The 19,185-nt window shown below is 37.5% G+C and overlaps 3 protein-coding genes across 3 annotated transcripts; all 3 read left to right on the plus strand.

Moving 5' to 3' along the window:
- LOC104741959 lies at positions 9,007–10,690 on the plus strand. Its single transcript, XM_010462904.2, has 3 exons — positions 9,007–9,272; positions 10,185–10,299; positions 10,490–10,690. Exons 1-3 carry the CDS (start codon positions 9,045–9,047, stop codon positions 10,561–10,563), a joined length of 417 nt encoding a protein of 138 aa, XP_010461206.1. The 5' UTR covers positions 9,007–9,044; the 3' UTR covers positions 10,564–10,690.
- Positions 11,830–13,807, plus strand: LOC104741960 (GDSL esterase/lipase At1g33811). The gene is made up of 6 exons (XM_010462905.2): positions 11,830–12,044; positions 12,124–12,227; positions 12,468–12,592; positions 12,719–12,967; positions 13,044–13,311; positions 13,403–13,807. The coding sequence occupies exons 1-6, from the start codon at positions 11,899–11,901 to the stop codon at positions 13,618–13,620; spliced, it is 1,110 nt and encodes a 369-aa protein (XP_010461207.1). The 5' UTR covers positions 11,830–11,898; the 3' UTR covers positions 13,621–13,807.
- LOC109128700 (probable leucine-rich repeat receptor-like protein kinase At5g49770) lies at positions 14,450–18,572 on the plus strand. The gene is made up of 16 exons (XM_019235544.1): positions 14,450–14,453; positions 15,044–15,169; positions 15,401–15,521; positions 15,609–15,680; positions 15,757–15,831; positions 15,908–15,979; positions 16,308–16,469; positions 16,562–16,636; positions 16,732–16,803; positions 16,882–16,953; positions 17,032–17,100; positions 17,201–17,275; positions 17,392–17,463; positions 17,562–17,696; positions 17,781–18,256; positions 18,346–18,572. The coding sequence occupies exons 1-16, from the start codon at positions 14,450–14,452 to the stop codon at positions 18,570–18,572; spliced, it is 1,905 nt and encodes a 634-aa protein (XP_019091089.1).

Below are 19,185 nucleotides of genomic sequence, written 5' to 3' on the forward strand. Positions count from 1 at the left end.
CATCCTCCCTCGTCACATCCACCAACAAGTTCCATGGCCTTCTCTAAAGCGTCTTCTCCAAGAATGTAAACGAGAGCATCTCTGTAAAAATCAACAAAGAAAGATTAGCACTTAATAACTTAAGAGTTGTGTGGAGGTATAACAGCCACAGACCTGCCACGGCGACCGTTTGAGCCTCCAAGAATCCTAATGCCCGTGATCTCTCCACATGAAGAAAAATGGTTACACAGCCCAATCTTGATATCAATCTCAGGAAGCGAGGTGTCATACCCCGTAACTATCATCCTAACAATTTGATTGTGCAGGGCATTAACATTTATCAACATGACAAGGATACATAATGTACAAGCTAAGGAAAAAATAATAATTTACATGCGGGTTGGAATTCTGAATCTTGAAAAGTTCACAATAGCCCATCCAGGATCATTGTATTGTCCATCAAACGGTGAAGAACTGGCAAATACATTCCATCCTCCAACGTCACTTCCACTTAGTCCCAACACCTTCTCTTCGGCACCTTCTCCCACAATATGAATGAAGGCAAAACTGTGAAACAAAAAAAAAACTAATTTTTACTTAACATGGAACTTTAACTTTAAAGTGAGCTGGGAAAATTGGAGGAAGAAGCCACCAAAACCTCTTGAGAGTATCCCTTTCAAAGTCCCTGGGAACATAAATATGTACGATCACTCCACATGAAGAGAAATGTTTTCTCAACGCGAGCTTGAGATCATACTCACGAAGCGAAGTGTCATATCCCTCAACGCGAATACAGCTAAAGGTACGGCCGAAATCAGTTTTTGGTTCTTCCCTGCTCCTGCCATCAAGATAGTTTGGTCGCACCCAGCCACTGCTACTGCAATAATTTGTTGGTTGTTCCCAGCCACTTCTACTGCCACTGCTACTGTGATAATTTGGTTGCACCCAACTACTGCTACTGTGATGATTTGGTTGCACCCAGCCAGTGCTACTGCTACTGTGATAATTTGGTCTCACCCAGCCACTGCTACTGTGATAATTTGGTTGCACCCAGCCAATGTTACTGCAATAATTAGGATATCATATTATTTTATTATCAACATGACAAACTCGATCTCCAATAAATTTAAAACTAAAATATAAAAACAGTTTAGTCGTGTTCTGTATTGAGTTATTAGTAGATATGTATATTATGTTGTATAATGTATAGTTGAGTCTCCTTTAGCTTTCTATGCTTATACACTTGTTTAGAGTATAAATACTCTCTGTATACTCACTTTACGGTTTAATAAGAAAGATCACTTTTACATCAAAGTTAATATGGTATCAGAGCAAAATTAATTTCTCATTCACCCTTCTGCATAACAAACTTTTTCAAACGCCATCGATGGCGATCTTGAGCTTCTCTTTTGAGCTTCTCTTTCGTTTTATCTTCGATTTGAGCTCCCACATCTTCGATTAAGCTTTGATTCATCCTTCTCTATGATTCCCATTGATCTTTCGGAGCTCCGATTCTTTTTTTTTTTCTCTTTTTTGATTTCAGATGAGCGCTTTAAATCTTCATATTCTCTCGTCTTTTGTTGCGGATCTTGTTGCGATCGTCTTGTTCATATGCTCTTTTCTTGTTACCCGAATTGTATTGGGTTTAATCGCGTTCCTTTTACTTGATTGAGTTTGGGTTGTTGCCTCCTATCGCACAATCCTGTTTCAGATCCACATCATGGTTACTCCAAATCATTCATCATCGTTACCAACAGATCAGTATGAGAATCCGTTCTTCTTGCACAGCTTGGATCATGCGAGGATGAGTATTGTATCAGACCGTCTCACGTCTAGAGCTGATTTCTATTCTTGGCGAAGGTCAGTTCGAGTTGCTCTCAATGTTAGGAATAAACTTGGATTTATTGATGGAACGATAAAGAAACCTCCTGATGATCATCGTGATTTTGGCTCTTGGTCACGCTGCAATGATATTGTGTCTACATGGATCATAAATTCTGTTGATAAGAAGATTGGTGCTAGTTTGTTGTTCATATCTACCGCAGAGGGTATATGGAAAAATCTTATGTCCCGTTTCAAGCATGATAATGCTCCCAGGGTCTTCGAAATAGAACAAAAGCTGAATTCTATCCAACAAGGGTCGTTGGATGTAACATCATATTATACTCTTTTGGTAACCTTGTGGGAGGAGTACAAGAATTACGTTGAGCTACCAGTCTGCACTTGTGGTAAATGTGAGTGTAATGCAGCTGCTCTATGGGAGAAGTTACAAGAACGAGGTCGTGTTACAAAGTTTTTGATGGGGCTTAATGTATCTTACGAGACTACTCGCAGAAATATCCTCATGCTGAAACGTATACCGAGTATTGAAGAAGCTTTCAACATGGTGACTTATGATGAACGGCAGAAGACTATTACACCAAAGCCTGATGGTATGATCTTTCAAACCTCTGCTCCTGCACAAGACAATGTTACTTATCCTGGTCCTCTCGACAATGTTGCATATGCTGCTATTCAAAAAAATTATCTCCCTAGAGGTTCTAGGCCATTATGTACTCACTGTGGTCAGACTGGACATGTCGTACAGAAGTGTTTCAAGTTACATGGCTATCTCCCGGGTTACATACCAGGATTCAAGAGCACCTTTGCTAACTATCAAGCGACAAATCAGCGGAACTCTGCACCACATGTGGCTCAAGTTCGAGGACATACACCTCGTCCACAGACACATTATGTTGCTAATGTGGTGACTGAGCAGGTTCCATCTTATCCGCAATCTACTCCTGCTCCTGCTGTCAATCTTGATGTGAGTGCTCTAACTGGTGAACAGATACAAACCTTGATTCAACAACTGAATGCTCATGTTAAAACTTCAGAGAGTCCAGTTTCATCTTCTCAAGTCTCTTCCATCACAGAACGTGGTGCTATGGCTGTTCAATCCTCCTCTGGTAGTTTTCTATCTTTTCCCACTAAATTTCCATCTTCCTCTTTACGTTTTGAGAACACCCGCCTTACTTTTCAACACCAATGCTTATCATCTCTCTCCAAACACATTCCTCATGGTAGTTGGATCATAGATACTGGAGCAACTTGTCATGTTTGCTCTGACCTGAACTTTTTTAGTGAAACAGTTACTGTCTCTGGTGTCACAGTCTCATTACCGAATGAGGCTAAGGTGGATATCACACATTGTGGTTCTGTTCAACTTACAAAAACACTCATTTTGCATAATGTCTTACATGTGCCATCTTTCAAGTTTAATCTCATTTCCATTAGTAGTCTTTTACAGCATAATCAAGGTTCAGCTCATTTTTTCCCTGATTCTTGTTATCTTCAGGAGTCTATTCAGGGCTTGATGATTGGTAAAGGCTACTTGTTGCATAACCTCTATGTTCTGCATCTTGATACATCCTCTGCTCTCATCTCTTCGTCTTCGTCATCTGCATCTCCTCATTTCACTGGATCCTTGGAAGTCGATGGACATCTTTGGCACCAACGCCTTGGACATCCATCTCCTGACAAGTTAAAGCTTCTTGTCGGTACTTTACCTATATCTAGTCTTAAGAACGATGTTCCTTGCTTTGTATGTCCTCTAATTAAGCAGAAACGTTTACCGTTCTTTTCTAATAATCACTTGTCTTCTCTTCCTTTTGACTTAGTCCATCTAGATGTATGGGGACCCTTTTCTGTTGAATCTATAAACGGATATAAATACTTCCTTACAATAGTTGATGATTGTACTAGAGCTACCTGGGTTTATCTTTTAAAGAATAAAAATGATGTTATCTCTATCTTTCCTGCTTTTGTGAAGTTTGTTTTCACCCAATATAATGCGAAAATTAGAAAAATTAGGACTGACAATGCCCCTGAACTGGCTTTTACTGATCTAGTTAGGACTCATGGAATGATACACCAGTTTTCTTGTTCCTATACTCCCCAACAAAATTCTGTTGTTGAGAGGAAACACCAACACCTTCTTAATGTTGCTAGAGCTCTCTTTTTCCAGTCAAATGTTCCTCTAGCATACTAGACAGATTGTCTTCTCACAGCTGTATTTCTTATCAATAGGACTCCTTCTCCTTTGCTACAGAACCGTACATCCTATGAAATTCTTAATCAAAAGAAACCAGATTACTTTTTTTTGCGTTCTTTTGGCTGTCTTTGTTATGTCTCTACTCTACCCAAGGATCGTCACAAGTTTAGTCCTCGTGCTGATAAATGTGTTTTCCTAGGATATTCTTTTGGTTATAAGGTTACAAGGTTCTTCATTTAGATGACAATCGCATTACAATTTCTCGCAATGTTATTTTTCATGAAAACGTTTTTCCTTTCTTTGATAATCAAACTAAACATGGCTCCGCTGATCCTTTTCATACATCAATATTACCATTGGATATTCCTCATACAATAGACTATTTCCATACTCCTGTATCTCATACATTTAATCCTGCACATGCATCCCCAACCACAAATCCCTCTGGTGACTCTTCTGATGATGAGACTGTGTCCCCCGAGACGACCATTGCTTCACCATCAAATGTCAGGCCAAAGCAATCATCTAGAGCACCAGGTTATCTTTCTGACTATCACTGTTCTCTCAACCAAATTTCTTCATCATCCTTATCTCCTTCATGTTCCCTTACCACTAAAAAGCTTACCACTCCTTATCCTCTATCATCTTATATTACCTATTCTAATCTCAAACCGACCTATAGGTCCTATATTCTATCTGTTACTCTAGAAACAGAACCTAAAAATTTCCAACAAGCCATAACATCCCTGAAATGGACTGAGGCTATTAATGTGGAATTGGGCAACATGGAGCATACCTAGACCTTCAATGTTGTTTCACTCCCACCTGGTAAGAATGTTGTAGGGTGTAAATGAGTTTACACAATTAAATACTATGCAGATGGCTCTTTAGAACGACATAAGGCTAGCTTGGTTGCAAAAAGGTTCACACAACAGGAAGGCGTCAATTACTTTGATACTTTCTCACATGTTGCTCGTCTTGCTAGCATGAAGCTACTCTTGGATTTAGCAGTTAAGAAGGGTTGGAGCCTTACTCAAATGGATGTCACCAGTGCTTTTTTGCATAGCAAACTTGATGAAGAGATATATATATATGTGAGTCTCCCCCAGGGTTACACACCTTCTTCTGGTACTTTACCGCCTAATGCAGTTTGCAAACTCAACAAGTCTATCTACGGGTTGAAGCAAGCTTCTCGACAGTGGTACCGATGTTTCTCAAAGGCTCTGCTTGATGATGGTTTTTCACAGTTGTATGCTGACAATACTTTGTTTGTCAAAGAAGAAGGTACCTCATATATATCTCTAATTGTCTATGTGGATGACATTTTAATTGCAAGCAATAGTGATGAAGCTGTTGCTTCGGTCAAAGCTTGCCTAGCAAACCAGTTCAAGACAAAGGATTTAGGTCCTGCAATATTCTTTCTAGGCTTAGAGATAGCCAGAAATTCAGATGGTATTTCGGTTTGCCAGAGAAAATACTGCTTGGACTTGTTAGCTGATAGTGGTTTGTTAGGTTGCAAACCTAACTCTGTTCCTATGGATCCTAAGATTGAACTCACGAAGGAAACAGGAACTTTGCTACCTGATGAACGACCCTACAGAGAATTGATTGGCAGGTTATTATACTTGTGTATCACGAGACCGGACATCACCTTTGCGGTTAACAAGTTAAGCCAATTCCTATCGTGTCCTACGGATGTGCATTTTCAAGCTGCTCGCAATGTTCTCAAATATTTGAAGAACAATCTAGGCCAAGGACTCTTTTTCTCTGCATCTTCTGAGGTTTGCCTCAACGGGTTTGCAGATGCTGACTGAGGAACTTGCAAAGACTCACGACGGTCGATTTCTGGTATGTGCATCTTTCTTGGAACCTCACTTATATCCTGGAAGTCGAAGAAACAGGACATCGTGAGTTCAAGCAGCACGGAGGCAGAGTATCGGAGTATGGCTCAAACAACCAAGGAACTACTGTGGTTTAGACAAATACTCGAGGACTTACGATTCACACCAGTTTCACAGGCCAAGTTGTTCTGCGACAATAAATCAGCTCTTCACATAGCAAACAACGATGTCTTCCACAAAAGAACAAAGCATGTGGAGATTTACTGTCACACTACACGAGATCAGGTTAAGAATGGTTTTCTTAAACTATTTCATATCTCCTCGGAGAATCAACTAGCTGACATTCTTACAAAACCACTCCACTCTGGTCCTTTCCATCATCTTCTTCAAAGAATGTCTGTTTCAAGCCTTTATGCGACCAAAGAATTATCGGCTTGAGGGGGGTATATTGAGTTATTAGTAGATATGTATATTATGTTGTATAATGTATAGTTGAGTCTCCTTTAGCTCTCTATGCTTATACACTTGTTTAGAGTATAAATACTCTCTGTATACTCACTTTACGGTTTAATGAGAAAGATCACTTTTACATCAAAGCTAATATTCTGGAACGTCTGCTACATCACTATTGTTCCATTCCAGACCCTAAAGGTACAAATTAAAAAAGATTTAATCATAAACTTTAACACTCCAAATATTTTTGTTCTTGTGAAGAAACCAATTAATAGAGAAAAACAGAGGTTAACAGAGTGAGTAAGAAGAGATCCGTAAGGAGAACAACAATTACTTTGGTTGCGGATCGTTCCATTGAGAACAGCTTTTCTAGGGATTTAGATCGTATATGAAGAAAGGCTTTTTTGGTTTTTAATATTAGTTTGGGACAAAAACTGTTTCAAACATTCTCTAATTATTATTACAAGATTTTCCTTCTTTTTATTTTTATTTTTTTTTGCCTGCACCAGATCTTCCTAAATATCAATAGGGGATGTTGAAAAAATATTTATTTATTTTTATTTTATTTTTTATTTTCAACCAAACATTAATAATTAAAAAAGTACTCCTAGATTGGTTGCCCAAACAGGAGGATAAGAGTTTACAAGAGAAGATTCAGAAAATAAAGATCTGGAAGACCGAGCAAGACAATCTGCCTTTTCGTTGAGGTCGCGGGGAATCCTGACTAGGGAGAAGGAAGGGTAAGATGTTCGGAGCTGCGAAAATTCCTCCAGTAAATTTGAAAAAGTAGGCCAATTGTCCGGCGTCTGCACCATCGCAACTAGCTCTGCACAATCCGTCTCGAAAGCCTGACAAGCAACTCCAGCCGCCAGTAAAGACTCCATAGCTCAGATCAGTGCTTGTAATTCTGCGTGTAGGGGAGTTAGGCCTTGTCTGACACTCCGTGCGCCCAAAAGAAGCGTGTAATCTTCACCGTTACAACACCACCAACCCAAACCCTGAAAAGGGTCCGAACCTTTCCATGAACCATCAACCTGGCAGCGGGTAGAATAATCCCTCTCCTCCACTAAGGGCGGGGGGGGGGATGCAGATTTCTTACTGAATAAGATTTGGCTTCCTCCCACAATAATTTCTCAGTTGCCGTTTGATTTAAAATCTCAACTGGCTCTAACTCAGTGCCCTGGAAAACCTTTTTATTCCTGTCATTCCAAAGTGACCNGGGGGGGGGGGGGGGGGGGGGGTGCAGATTTCTCACTGAATAAGATTTGGCTTCCTCCCACAATAATTTCTTAGTTGCTGTTTGATTTAAAATCTCAATTGGCTCTAACTAAGTGCCCTGGAAAACCTTTTTATCCCTGTCTTTCCAAAGTGACCATAAAATCCAGGGGAGGCGAGAAATGAAATCAAAAGCCCCGGATTGAGAAGTCGTCCGCCAGAATATGAAATCTAAATTCGCATAGATAGAGGCATACGGAAAACCTCCCGGTTCCAGCAACACCGGGACCAACTCCCAAATACATCGCGACCGAGGACAATCAAACAGTGCGTGGTTTATAGTCTCCGTCTCCAAGTCACACCGCTTGCACAAAGCATCACAACGGACACCCCGATGCGCAAGCCGTTCTAACACGGGAGGGGTACCCGAGGGAATTTGCCAGAAAAAGTGTTTCTTTGGGGGGACATCTAATTTCCAGGACTGAGCCCGCAGGGACATACACGATGGCCCAAACTCAACTTCCGCAATTAATTCTCGGGCTAACCGATAACCTGACTTAACCGAATACTTCCATGACTTTGTATAGTGCCATAATAATCTATCCGGTTGATAAGTTTTACTGACTGGCATACCCTGAATAAGTGGTATATCTACCGGATCAAAAAACTCCTCAAGAATAGGCAAATGCCAATCCTTAGTAACTAGATTAATGAGATGATTAACCATCAAACTCGGAAGCAGCAATCTTTCCCTACCATTCGCTGGTCTTGGACGAATATCCGGTAACCATGGATCTCGCCAAACCGAAATAGAACAACCAGAACCTACAACCCATCGCACTCCCTGTTCCACCAACCCCTTAGTTGAATAAATACTCCGCCATGCAAAAGAAGAGTTATTCGGTTTCTTTGCCATAAGAGGATGTTTGTTTCTGAAATACTTTCCTTTCATCACTCGAGCCATTAAAGATATCGGATTATGAATTAACCACTAAAACTGTTTGGCCAGCATGACATCATTAAATTGTTCCAGAGCTCGGAAACCTAAATCCCCTTCACTTTTATCTTTCACTTTTATATTTTCCTTTATAATAATTGGATATGAATACGCACAAATTATATTCTATATACTAAATGTCCAAATTTAAATAGAATAATTTGTTATGAAAATTTTATTATATGATAACAATCAATTTTTATGTTTTTAGATTGGAAAACAGTACATATTACCTCTTGAAATTCGTACTGATTTATAGAAACACGTATTGTTTGAAGAGATTATTGTATTTGAAGGACGATCGCATTGTTGAAATTCGTATTACCTAGCTTTAATCAGTTTAATGGAGAGAAATTCATATCCCGTTTGGTAACACATCCTACAATATAACCAAACAAGACATTTGATAAATCATATCTTGTTTAGTAGCAAATTTAACTTTGCAACCAAACAATATCTTTAGGGCCTTATCCCACTCATAAACAAACACACACGAAGAACTCAAAAGGATTGGGTGAAGACAACAATGGCGAAGAAGAAGGAACTGTTATCAAAAGCGCCGTGGAGAGGCGACGACGATGATGACTCTGACAAGTTTAGCGGCGCAAAGCTTAAGGTCATAAAGGATTCTGATGGTATGTCGAAGATGCACGTCCCTAGCCGCGGTGCCAAAAAAGGTAGTCTCGCCGATGATGATGATGATTTACTTGAGATTGATCCTCAGCTTCGTTACAGCTTCAATCGCAACTATCAGGTCTCTTAAACCCTCTCTCTCTATTAATTTGTAATTCTAGGTTTCGTACAGTGAATTTGCTCCTCTTTGTATCTGCCTTTAGGAATTTGGGGGGAAATTAGTAGTGAATAGTGAGACCTTGCCTCTGTTGCATCTTCCTACATCTTTTGATAAATGGGTATTGGAGAAATGTGAAAAAGATTCATCCTTTACGTTTATGCAATTCTCTTATACAGTTTTGTGTCTAAGATTATATAACAATCAATCAATGCAAGCCTTATGTGAAGCTGAAAAGAATGGATTTTTTCACTCTCTTTGTTACATGAAGTTACGATTTCCTACACACTGTATCGAATTCAAGTTAATGGATTCAGTGCAAATGGTTCATATACTCGCTTGGTTAGAATCTCATATATCAGATTCACATTTCAAGAAGAGCTGCCATACATGTAAGATTGGTTTTAAGGGATTTATTGTATGCCTTGCATAATGTTAAGAGCGGTTGGTGTGCTTTAGTGGAACAAAACTGTGTAATTTTGGTGTGAACCTTCGTCTCTTTGGCTAGATACTTCATTTTGTTACGAAAACTTATCTTTGGTAGTTCTGGACAGTTTAATAGTTGCTTGGTCAGGTTTGTGAACCTCTCTATTGTTAGGGAGATACTTTAACGCTACTTCTGTTCAAATGGATTTTTCATTCCTTTCTGCTTATTTATATATGAATGAGTATGTTTCTAATAGAATCTGAATCATGACACACTGCATGCATCGCGAACCATCTTTACATTCAGAAAACATATTTTACGCATTTACAGGGAAGCAGTTTGCTGGATAGCTTTGATTTTTCGTTTTTTAGATTGTAACCTCAGACTAGAAAAATTTTGTATCTTCAAAAACCATTTCCTAAGCTGTACAGTCTGCCTCTCTATTACAGTTCCTGCAAAGAGTATTCACTATAGACACTTTGGTGAAGCCTCTTCCTCCTGCCATGGGATTCAACGTCTCTCGCAACTTGAGCTTCTTCACCCGCATTTTCACTCAGTTCTTTGGTGAGCATGATTTTCCAATACCATATGTTAATTCAACAGACCAAATAGTCAAATGTTTTCTTGTCGTGTACTCGTGTGGTAAAAGTTGTGATGACAATCTCAGTGTTTTTCTACCTTGACCGCCTCAATGACCCTTGATCTATTGTGTTCAATTCATATGTGGTTTTAACGGTTGATGTGGTTGATGCAGATCCTGAAGGCATTGCAAATGCACAGAGGTCTCTGGGGTTGGGGCAGGAAGATAAAGCTCGCCGTGTTCGTTGAGATATGGCCATCTTCCAAGCTTGTGAATGAACCCAGCTCTGTTAGAATGATTAAAATATGTCCTCAAAGAGATGTTTTGTCTTAAATTCTCCAAAGTACAATGAAATTTCCAAGTTCCATTTTAGCATCAGGCTTCTGAATTCCATCAAAACATACCACTTTGGTTGAAACCCAAGCTTGGTTCCATATCCCCAACACTTAAAAGTTTGGAACAATCTGATACATCTGTTTACTCTTGGTGACAGTTCCATTTTAGCATAAAGCGATTGAATGATTGATAGATAACTAAACAGTCCCACCCTAAGCCATCTGAAATGGCATTTTCCCCAAGAATATTAGAATTCCACATGGACCACATTGGTAGCTCCATTGGCAGTGTTGTCTGGTACAGAGAGTGAGAGGGTAGACGATAAAGGGTAGGGGTAATGCTGAAGGATGCTGACTTGGATAGAGTCAATAAGTGATTAAGAGAGGACTCATGGCCTAGGTGTGCGACTTCCGTTGCACACTAAGGAAGGTACTACTTAGCCTAAGGTCTCCCCATTGGAGGAGGGCCTACATCATCGTTTGTGGCAGTGCTGGCCTGCGCTTGCGAGGCTCCTTTCCAATCCATCTAGTTTAACTAAACCTTTCATGCAGTTTTAGTTAACCTGCAGCTACATTGTCAATACAGAGATGATTTAATGTCATCACAGGCTCTATAAAGATAAACTCATATAGTAATCATGTTGGTATCCCATAGAGCGAGGTCTTAAACTCACCAAATAAGTTTGATCTAATACTTATCTCAACATTTACTTTTCTTGATAAATAATCTAGATTAATTACCTACACGAAATTAGTAAAACAAACTGATCCACAATTGCAGGTATGGTTTTGCTCTTATTTTTCCAAAGTGGAAAAGTTTTGGAATTCTAAAAAAATTGTAAGTTTACAAGTACTAACAATTATATATATCTTACGTAGTTTTTTTGCCTAAAATAGTTTTCTCCGTCTTTGATGAGTAATGTGCCAACTGTTACATAAATTGACTTGTGACACAAACAACTGGAAAGCAACACATTAGACTCTTGAGACCCATCACGAGATTGCATGCATGAGACGCCTGTGAATATAGCCGCAGCTAAAAAGAAGTAAAAATAAGAGAGAGAGATAAGAATTAAAAATAGAAACCAACTGTCACAAATCTATCAGCACATGAAACCAATTATAGAAACCAACCAACCAACCAATCACACTTGTTCAGTATATAAACTGTCAACTCCACTCAAACCCTATTCAAACTCATTCTTCTTAAGATCCATTGACAACAGTATTTCAATATTTTTCAGTTTAATGGGTATTCTCCGTTTTATGTTGTTGGTTAGTTTGGGATTGGTTTTGTTCGGTTTGAAAACGACCGTGTCACAGCCACAACAGGCACAAGTCCCTTGCTTTTTCATTTTCGGTGACTCCTTAGTCGATAATGGAAACAACAACAGGTTGGTTCAATTATGCATTTTCATTATATACTATGATTTTTTTTACACAAATTCATAGTAATAATTTGAATGTATGCAGGTTGATTTCTCTTGCGAGGGCTAATTACCGACCTTATGGAATTGACTTTCCCCAAGGTTCAACCGGACGGTTCACCAACGGTCGCACCTACGTTGATGCACTAGGTATTTGTCTGCACATTTCTTATGTACCAAGCGTTTTGCATTAAGTATCGTAGCAACATGTATATCAACTATCAAGGCCGGCTCAACACTAGTAAAAATACTTTGCACATGCCCAATATTTGAATAATAAGTTTAATAATTATAAGAAACTACTTTTTGGAACTTAAAACCATTTTAAAAGTTCATATTTTGTTAGTTTGTTTATTAAATAATTTAACATTTTTTTCTTTGTTTTTGTAGCTCAAATTTTTGGATTTCGGACTTACATTCCACCATATTCTAGGATTCGTGGCCAGGCTTTGCTAAGAGGTGCAAATTTCGCATCTGGTGCAGCTGGCATTAGAGATGAGACCGGTGACAACTTGGTACACAAACTATAAGTTTTTCTTTTCTTTTTCTTTTATCTGTCATCAAAAGTTTAAAAGCAACATCAATTATATTATAAACAATTAAACACTAACCTATAATTAAACTGCAAAATGTTTTTGTAGGGTGCACATACTTCTATGAACCAGCAGGTAGAGCTGTACACGAGCGCAGTTGAGCAGATGCTTAGATACTTCAGAGGAAACACAAATGAGCTGCAAAGATACTTAAGCCGTTGTATCTTTTATACCGGAATGGGAAGTAACGATTATCTCAACAATTACTTCATGCCTGACTTCTACTCAACCAGTACCACTTTCAACGACAAAACCTTTGCAGATTCCCTCATTAAAGACTACACACAACAGCTCACCGTAAGGGTTGATCAGTAATGCATAATATGTCTCAATGCATTATATTTATCTTGATTCTATTTTTTTTTTTTTTTAGCGATTGTACCAATTTGGAGCTCGGAAAGTGGTTGTGACTGGAGTGGGACAGATCGGTTGCATACCTTACCAGCTGGCCCGCTACAATAATCGTAACAACAGTTCCGGAAGATGCAATGAAAAGATCAACAATGCAATTGTGTTGTTCAACTCTCAAGTCAAGAACCTAGTGGACCGTTTCAACAAAGGTCAGTTGAAAGGAGCCAAGTTCGTTTACCTTGATTCTTACAAGAGTACCTATGATCTCGCTGCCAATGGAGCTGCTTACGGTGAGTTACACATTTAAACACATGGTATATACTGTATGTTAGTCTTGTGTTGTCATAAAATGTCTTATTATTGTTTACGTTGATCCTACAGGATTTGAGGTTGTGGACAAAGGTTGTTGTGGGGTGGGAAGGAACAATGGTCAAATAACGTGTCTGCCGCTGCAGACCCCGTGCCCTGACCGAACCAAGTATCTCTTTTGGGATGCGTTTCATCCGACAGAGACTGCTAACATATTGCTTGCGAAATCTAATTTCAATTCCCGAGCTTACTCTTACCCCATGAGTATTCAAGAACTAGCCAATCTTTGAAGAGAAGGAGATCTTGTTCTCCTATATGAATGCATATATGTCATGTAACATGGCTATTTATAATGTGTTTCTTTCCTTTATGTTAAACTTATATTTCTTTCAAATAACTATTGTTTCTGTATTTTTCCTCTCACTAACTCTAGTAATGAGAGAAAATATAAGAAAATGCTCGCTTTGATTGAAAAAATTGTATTTACAGTTCTGTTTTTGGATTTAGTTTCTTAGCTCCTTTATGAGCTGGTCTTTTCTTTTCCTAGTTTGAGCCTTATTAGGCAGTCATGAGACAATAGCTTTCTTCTCTTCTCTTCTCTTCACAACACCAGACCCACAACTCGCAACGATGCAAACTACAAACAAAATACTAAAAAGGAGAAAAACAACAAAATATAAGTTCTAATGAGTAATGACCAAGATCCAAGAAAATGAAAACAAGTTTCAAATGACCACCAAAACAGTCATGAATCAAACATAAAGAGTAAAAAAGACACACACATTAGGCTGAGATAAGAGAAAAATAAAAACCAAGTCGTATCTGGACCAAAGCTTTGCCATTGCCATTAAGTCGAGATTGCCGAGTCATGTATGAAAACTCCGATCTCTATATAATTTGAATAACGAAACTTAACATTCACATTTCAATATAACAAATAAAACATAATTTTAAAGAGAAAAATAATTTTTACCTTTTTCAAGAGTATTGTGTAGTTCAACTTTAGCAAGTAGCGTTGAATGGTGACTACTCAATTTTCTGTGAAACGAAGATCATCCTTCAGCCATTATTTTGTGCACACCAAAACCTCTAACATATAGTGAGTCAAACAACCCCTATATGGGTATAATCTCCGCCACTAGTGTTAAAAGCACTCTCGAATGCAACAAATGAGACTTGCTTAGCCAAGAAATCCTTAGCTATCTCTGATAAGATTGAGAAATTTCCACTCTTAACTTTCCACCTTGAAAACACATCGTATTTTGTCCCCATTAGAACATTTGGATATGCGACCTATGCTCATAAATAGCATAATTTTAAATATCTGGAAATTCTCTGGTGTCTTCTTTAAATGTATCGTTCAGTGTTTAAATAACCCTATTGACATTTCCATTTACACGAAACCTTCCTTTTTAATTAATCCCATTATCAGCTGTTGCAAACAGACCAAGTTATATATTTTTATAATATGGTCCAGTATATTTTTATAACAAATTAATCCCATTATATTATATATTTTTAATATGGTCCACTACCTATTTTTATTTTTATTTTATATATCTTTCACTTTGTTTGTTCAAAATCTTCTCACCTTTCTCAGAACATCGTTGGGTACATGATTTGTTGCCGAGGCTGTAATTTTTATTCTTTAGTTTGTTATAACTTGTGAAGACCCACATGTTGTTTTCTTAAATTAATTTGAGATACAAGTAGAAGCAAAGGAACAAAGATATTTTTTTGTGGGTCTGAATATGAGTTCAAGAATTGGAGTCTTAACGTTCATAATCTTGCTTTTCTTCCAAATTTGCTATGTGTCTGCGCTCACAAATGGAATAGACGGTTAAGTATCTCTTGCATATATATATTTTTGTTATATTTCATTGTTGGCTAAATGTTTACTACACTTCTAATTTTGTAAAACTGTAAATTTACAAAAAAAATTCTAGATATGTAGTATAAAAGAATATAAGACGTATTTATGCATTAGTTCTCCAGTATATGCATTAATGCATATATAGACGATGATAAGGTGTTTTAAAATCTCTGAATGGTATCAACATGGTGGTGCAGCTACTGCGTTACAATCCATAAGGAATGAATGGAGCAAGTATCCAGAAAGCTGGAAAGGCTCTGATCCTTGTGGAAGCAATTGGGTTGGCATTACATGTAACAAGGATCGCGTTGTTTCAATGTAAAAATTGTTTCTGTCTTCTTCTTCAATCTATTGATTCTTCTTTAATTGATTTATTTAAAGGACGATGTCTTATTGCTATTGCAGATCAGTAGGCAACCTTAACTTGGAAGGAAAGCTTTCTGGGGATATTTCAGAGCTGTCTGAATTGCAGATCTTGTATGTCTTATTCTTTTTATTGTGTATATAAATGGATTCTGTATTTCAGTTTCCTATCTTATGATTCATTGTTTAGGGATTTGTCATACAATCCTGGATTGTCTGGACCTCTTCCACCAAATATTGGTGACCTCAAGAAGTTGAGGAACTTGTAAGCAAACGACATCATGATCTAGCTAGCAACCGCCTGTCCTGTCACTTATATTAATAATCTCTCCTTTCTCCAGGATCCTTGTCGGATGTGCTTTCAGTGGTCAGATCCCCCAGTCAATAGGATCTCTAAAACAACTTATATATCTGTAAGATTTTTTTTTTTGGTTGGGACTGTAAATTTTTTGTTAGAAACAGTTGTAGCCTTTATAGGTGTATCTCACGAATATTCTAAAATTAAACAACAGTAAATAACTATGCAGTAACTTTTATGAAATATACTCTTAAAATTTAACACCAAAATTTTATGTACGTTCTTTCAAAACCCTCCAAATCGCCAAATTTTACTATCTCTAAAAAATGCAAATCAATCAGGCGATTGACCCGGTAATTGGAAATATACTATATAACATATACATTTTTCCATTTGTCGTCTCTAAGCTCCTAAAACTTACTAGTTTTGTTCTCTCCATACAGATCCCTGAATTTAAATCAATTTAAAGGAACCATTCCGGCGTCAATTGGACTGTTGTCAAATTTATATTGGTTTGATATAGCTGACAATCAGATTGGAGGAAACATTCCAATTTCTAACGGGACTTCACCTGGACTTGACATGCTTCTTGAAACTAAGCATTTGTATATACTCCTCAAATCTTTTTTATTACATTTTACACGCTCACTCATTCTATTTACTAAATAATAAAACTGTCCTTCACTTCTTTTGGCAGTCATTTCGGGAAAAACAAACTTTCAGGTGAAATCCCCGAAAAACTCTTCAGCTCTAACATGACTTTGATACATATGTAAGTCTCACTAATAGTACATAAAAAACCTGATAGTTTCCAAAGGTTGAGAGTAACTAACAAAGTGATGGCATTGTTGATTGTTTTATCGTTAGGCTATTTGATGGAAACCAATTCACAGGCAAAATCCCGGACAGCCTCAGCCTTGTTAAATCATTGGCAGTGTTGTAAGTGTTAGTTTAGTGTGACATTTACTTATCTAAATTTTTTTTTACTAATCTCATACGCTATTTTCATATATACAGACGTCTCGACAGAAATAAACTAAGTGGAGATATTCCTTCGAGTCTTAATAATCTGACGAATCTTAACGAAATGTAAGTGAGCAACTAAAGCATTTTTTGTATATATCAATGAAAGAAGTAAAATGAGTTTATAGTTTGAATCCTTTTCAGGTACTTGGCCAACAACAGATTAACGGGCAGTCTTCCAAATTTAGCTAGTTTGAACAGTCTCTACACATTGTAAGTTTCTCTTTTGCTGCGTAATTAACCATTACTACCCTTCTCAAACCCTTATTTTCATTAATCTAGTTACATTAATTATATAATTGTAATGTCACAGAGATGTGAGCAATAATACTTTGGAATTCTCAGTCATTCCATCATGGCTTTCGTCGTTACGCTCCCTGTCAACATTGTATGAACATCTCTCTAGATCTCTTTCTCTCTAGATCTCTCTCTCTCTCTCTCTATATATATATATAGATATGTGTGTGTATAGTTACAAAGAACAAATGGTATTCTCTTTAACAGAAGGATGGAAGGGATACAACTTGAAGGTCCAATACCAATCTTCCTCTTTAGCCCTACTGAACTACAGACTATGTGAGTAATACATGCAAGTTTGATTGGTAGATCAAGTCGAAGTTGTGAAATTTGTAGTAACTATTGAGATGTTTGAAGTTTTTTTTGTTCACTTGCAGTAACCTAAAGCGCAATGGTATAAACGAAACATTGGACTTTGGTACCAATTATAGCGAGCAGTTGGAGTTTGTGGATTTGCAAAGTAATGACATAACCCATTATAGGCCAACATCTAGTAAACACATCCAAGTATTGTATGTATATACTGGTTACAATTTTAAATTAACAATTTTTGTAACCTTTTCAACCAGTTACATACCTCTTTGATATTTCCATAGATTAGCAAACAATCCGGTGTGCATGGAGTTGGGGAACGTACCGAGTTACTGCTCAATAGTCCAGCATAACTCTTCATTTTCAACTCTCCCAACAAACTGTGCTCCATGTGTTCTGAACAGAACACCAAGTCCCACGTGCCAATGTGTGTATCCAATCACTGGAACACTCTTCTTCAGATCTCCTTCATTCTCCGGGTTTTTCAACTCCACCAACTTCTTGAATCTTCAGCAGGGAATGGTTGAGTTCTTTAAGAAGTTCGGTTATCCGGTTGACTCGGTGGCTATCAGAAACATAAGAGAGGATACAACTGACCGTCAGCTTCTAATAGATCTCTTGGTCTTTCCATTGGGAAAAGTTAGTTTTAATCAAACAGAAATGGCAATTCTTGGTTTTGCGTTTAGCAACCAGACTTACAAGCCTCCCAAGATATTTGGTCCTTACATTTTCCAAGCCAATCCGTACGGTTACTTCTCAGGTATGATGAAACCGATCACTCACATTAAAACCAAAACTATATAATTGTTCCATATAACTCATTTGCATTTCCTTTTTTTTTTCCCTTAGATATTGGAGGTGGTTCAGAAGTAGGAAGGTCCAAGTCACTAAGCACAGGCGGTATCATCGGAATAGTATTCGGTGCTGTTGTGCTGCTGTTGGAATTGGATTTGGGATATGGATTTCTCTTTGTTGTAAAAAAAGAGAGCAGAAGAACAAAGGAAAGGGAAATGATCGAATTAATCATCAACAAGTCCGCGTTACAGAGACTGAGACAGAAACCTCAGTACGAGTAAAATCCCGCATTACAGAGTTAGAAGTATGAATGTAAATGAGTTCTTATGATACATTCAAAAGAAGATATAACATAATCCATCAAAATAATATAAAGATAGTATATATATATATATGTATGTATAAAAAAAAATTGGTATCTAAGACTCTAAGAGTATACATGTTTATACATACGAGTTCTTAAATAAATATACAAAACTTAACACACTACAAATGTTACGAATATTGAAGAAAACAAGCAATGCATGACTAAAATTTAGAATTATATATACGAACTTTTAATTGAGAGATACACACAATATACAAGTTATATTTGTACTTTTGCATTGGTAATCATATGCCTTTCAGAGAATTATTCGATATCATATAAAATAGAGTTTTGGCTAATGACGATTACCATTCTATGATTTCCCATTCACATGTAGAATACATATACAAACGATTAGATCCGATCATATACTGATTGTCATAAGAATTTTAAACCAATTATCTTGCAGAAAGACCTACATGGTATAGGTAAATTTGATAAATGATGGATCAAAAAAGACGGTTAATGGAGGTACTTAATATTGGTTGGAATAGATCTCAAATTTAGACCGTAACCATCGTAATTCT

The sequence above is a fragment of the Camelina sativa genome, chromosome 14 (assembly GCF_000633955.1).
Source record: "Camelina sativa cultivar DH55 chromosome 14, Cs, whole genome shotgun sequence".
Lineage (NCBI taxonomy): Eukaryota > Viridiplantae > Streptophyta > Magnoliopsida > Brassicales > Brassicaceae > Camelina > Camelina sativa.

What these genes read in the sequence shown, in the direction of transcription:
- LOC104741960 (XM_010462905.2), top strand. Translation starts at nt 11,899, where the DNA reads ATGGGTATTCTCCGTTTTATGTTGTTGGTTAGTTTGGGATTGGTTTTG. An exon ending in GATAATGGAAACAACAACAG is followed by an intron (nt 12,045 to 12,123) that starts GTTGGTTCAATT and finishes GAATGTATGCAG; the next exon opens with GTTGATTTCTCTTGCGAGGG. An exon ending in TGCCAATGGAGCTGCTTACG is followed by an intron (nt 13,312 to 13,402) that starts GTGAGTTACACA and finishes TTGATCCTACAG; the next exon opens with GATTTGAGGTTGTGGACAAA.
- LOC104741959 (XM_010462904.2), top strand. Translation starts at nt 9,045, where the DNA reads ATGGCGAAGAAGAAGGAACTGTTATCAAAAGCGCCGTGGAGAGGCGAC. An exon ending in GCTTCAATCGCAACTATCAG is followed by an intron (nt 9,273 to 10,184) that starts GTCTCTTAAACC and finishes TCTCTATTACAG; the next exon opens with TTCCTGCAAAGAGTATTCAC. An exon ending in CATTTTCACTCAGTTCTTTG is followed by an intron (nt 10,300 to 10,489) that starts GTGAGCATGATT and finishes TGGTTGATGCAG; the next exon opens with ATCCTGAAGGCATTGCAAAT.
- LOC109128700 (XM_019235544.1), top strand. An exon ending in AGTAAACACATCCAAGTATT is followed by an intron (nt 17,697 to 17,780) that starts GTATGTATATAC and finishes ATATTTCCATAG; the next exon opens with ATTAGCAAACAATCCGGTGT. An exon ending in TCCGTACGGTTACTTCTCAG is followed by an intron (nt 18,257 to 18,345) that starts GTATGATGAAAC and finishes TTTTTCCCTTAG; the next exon opens with ATATTGGAGGTGGTTCAGAA.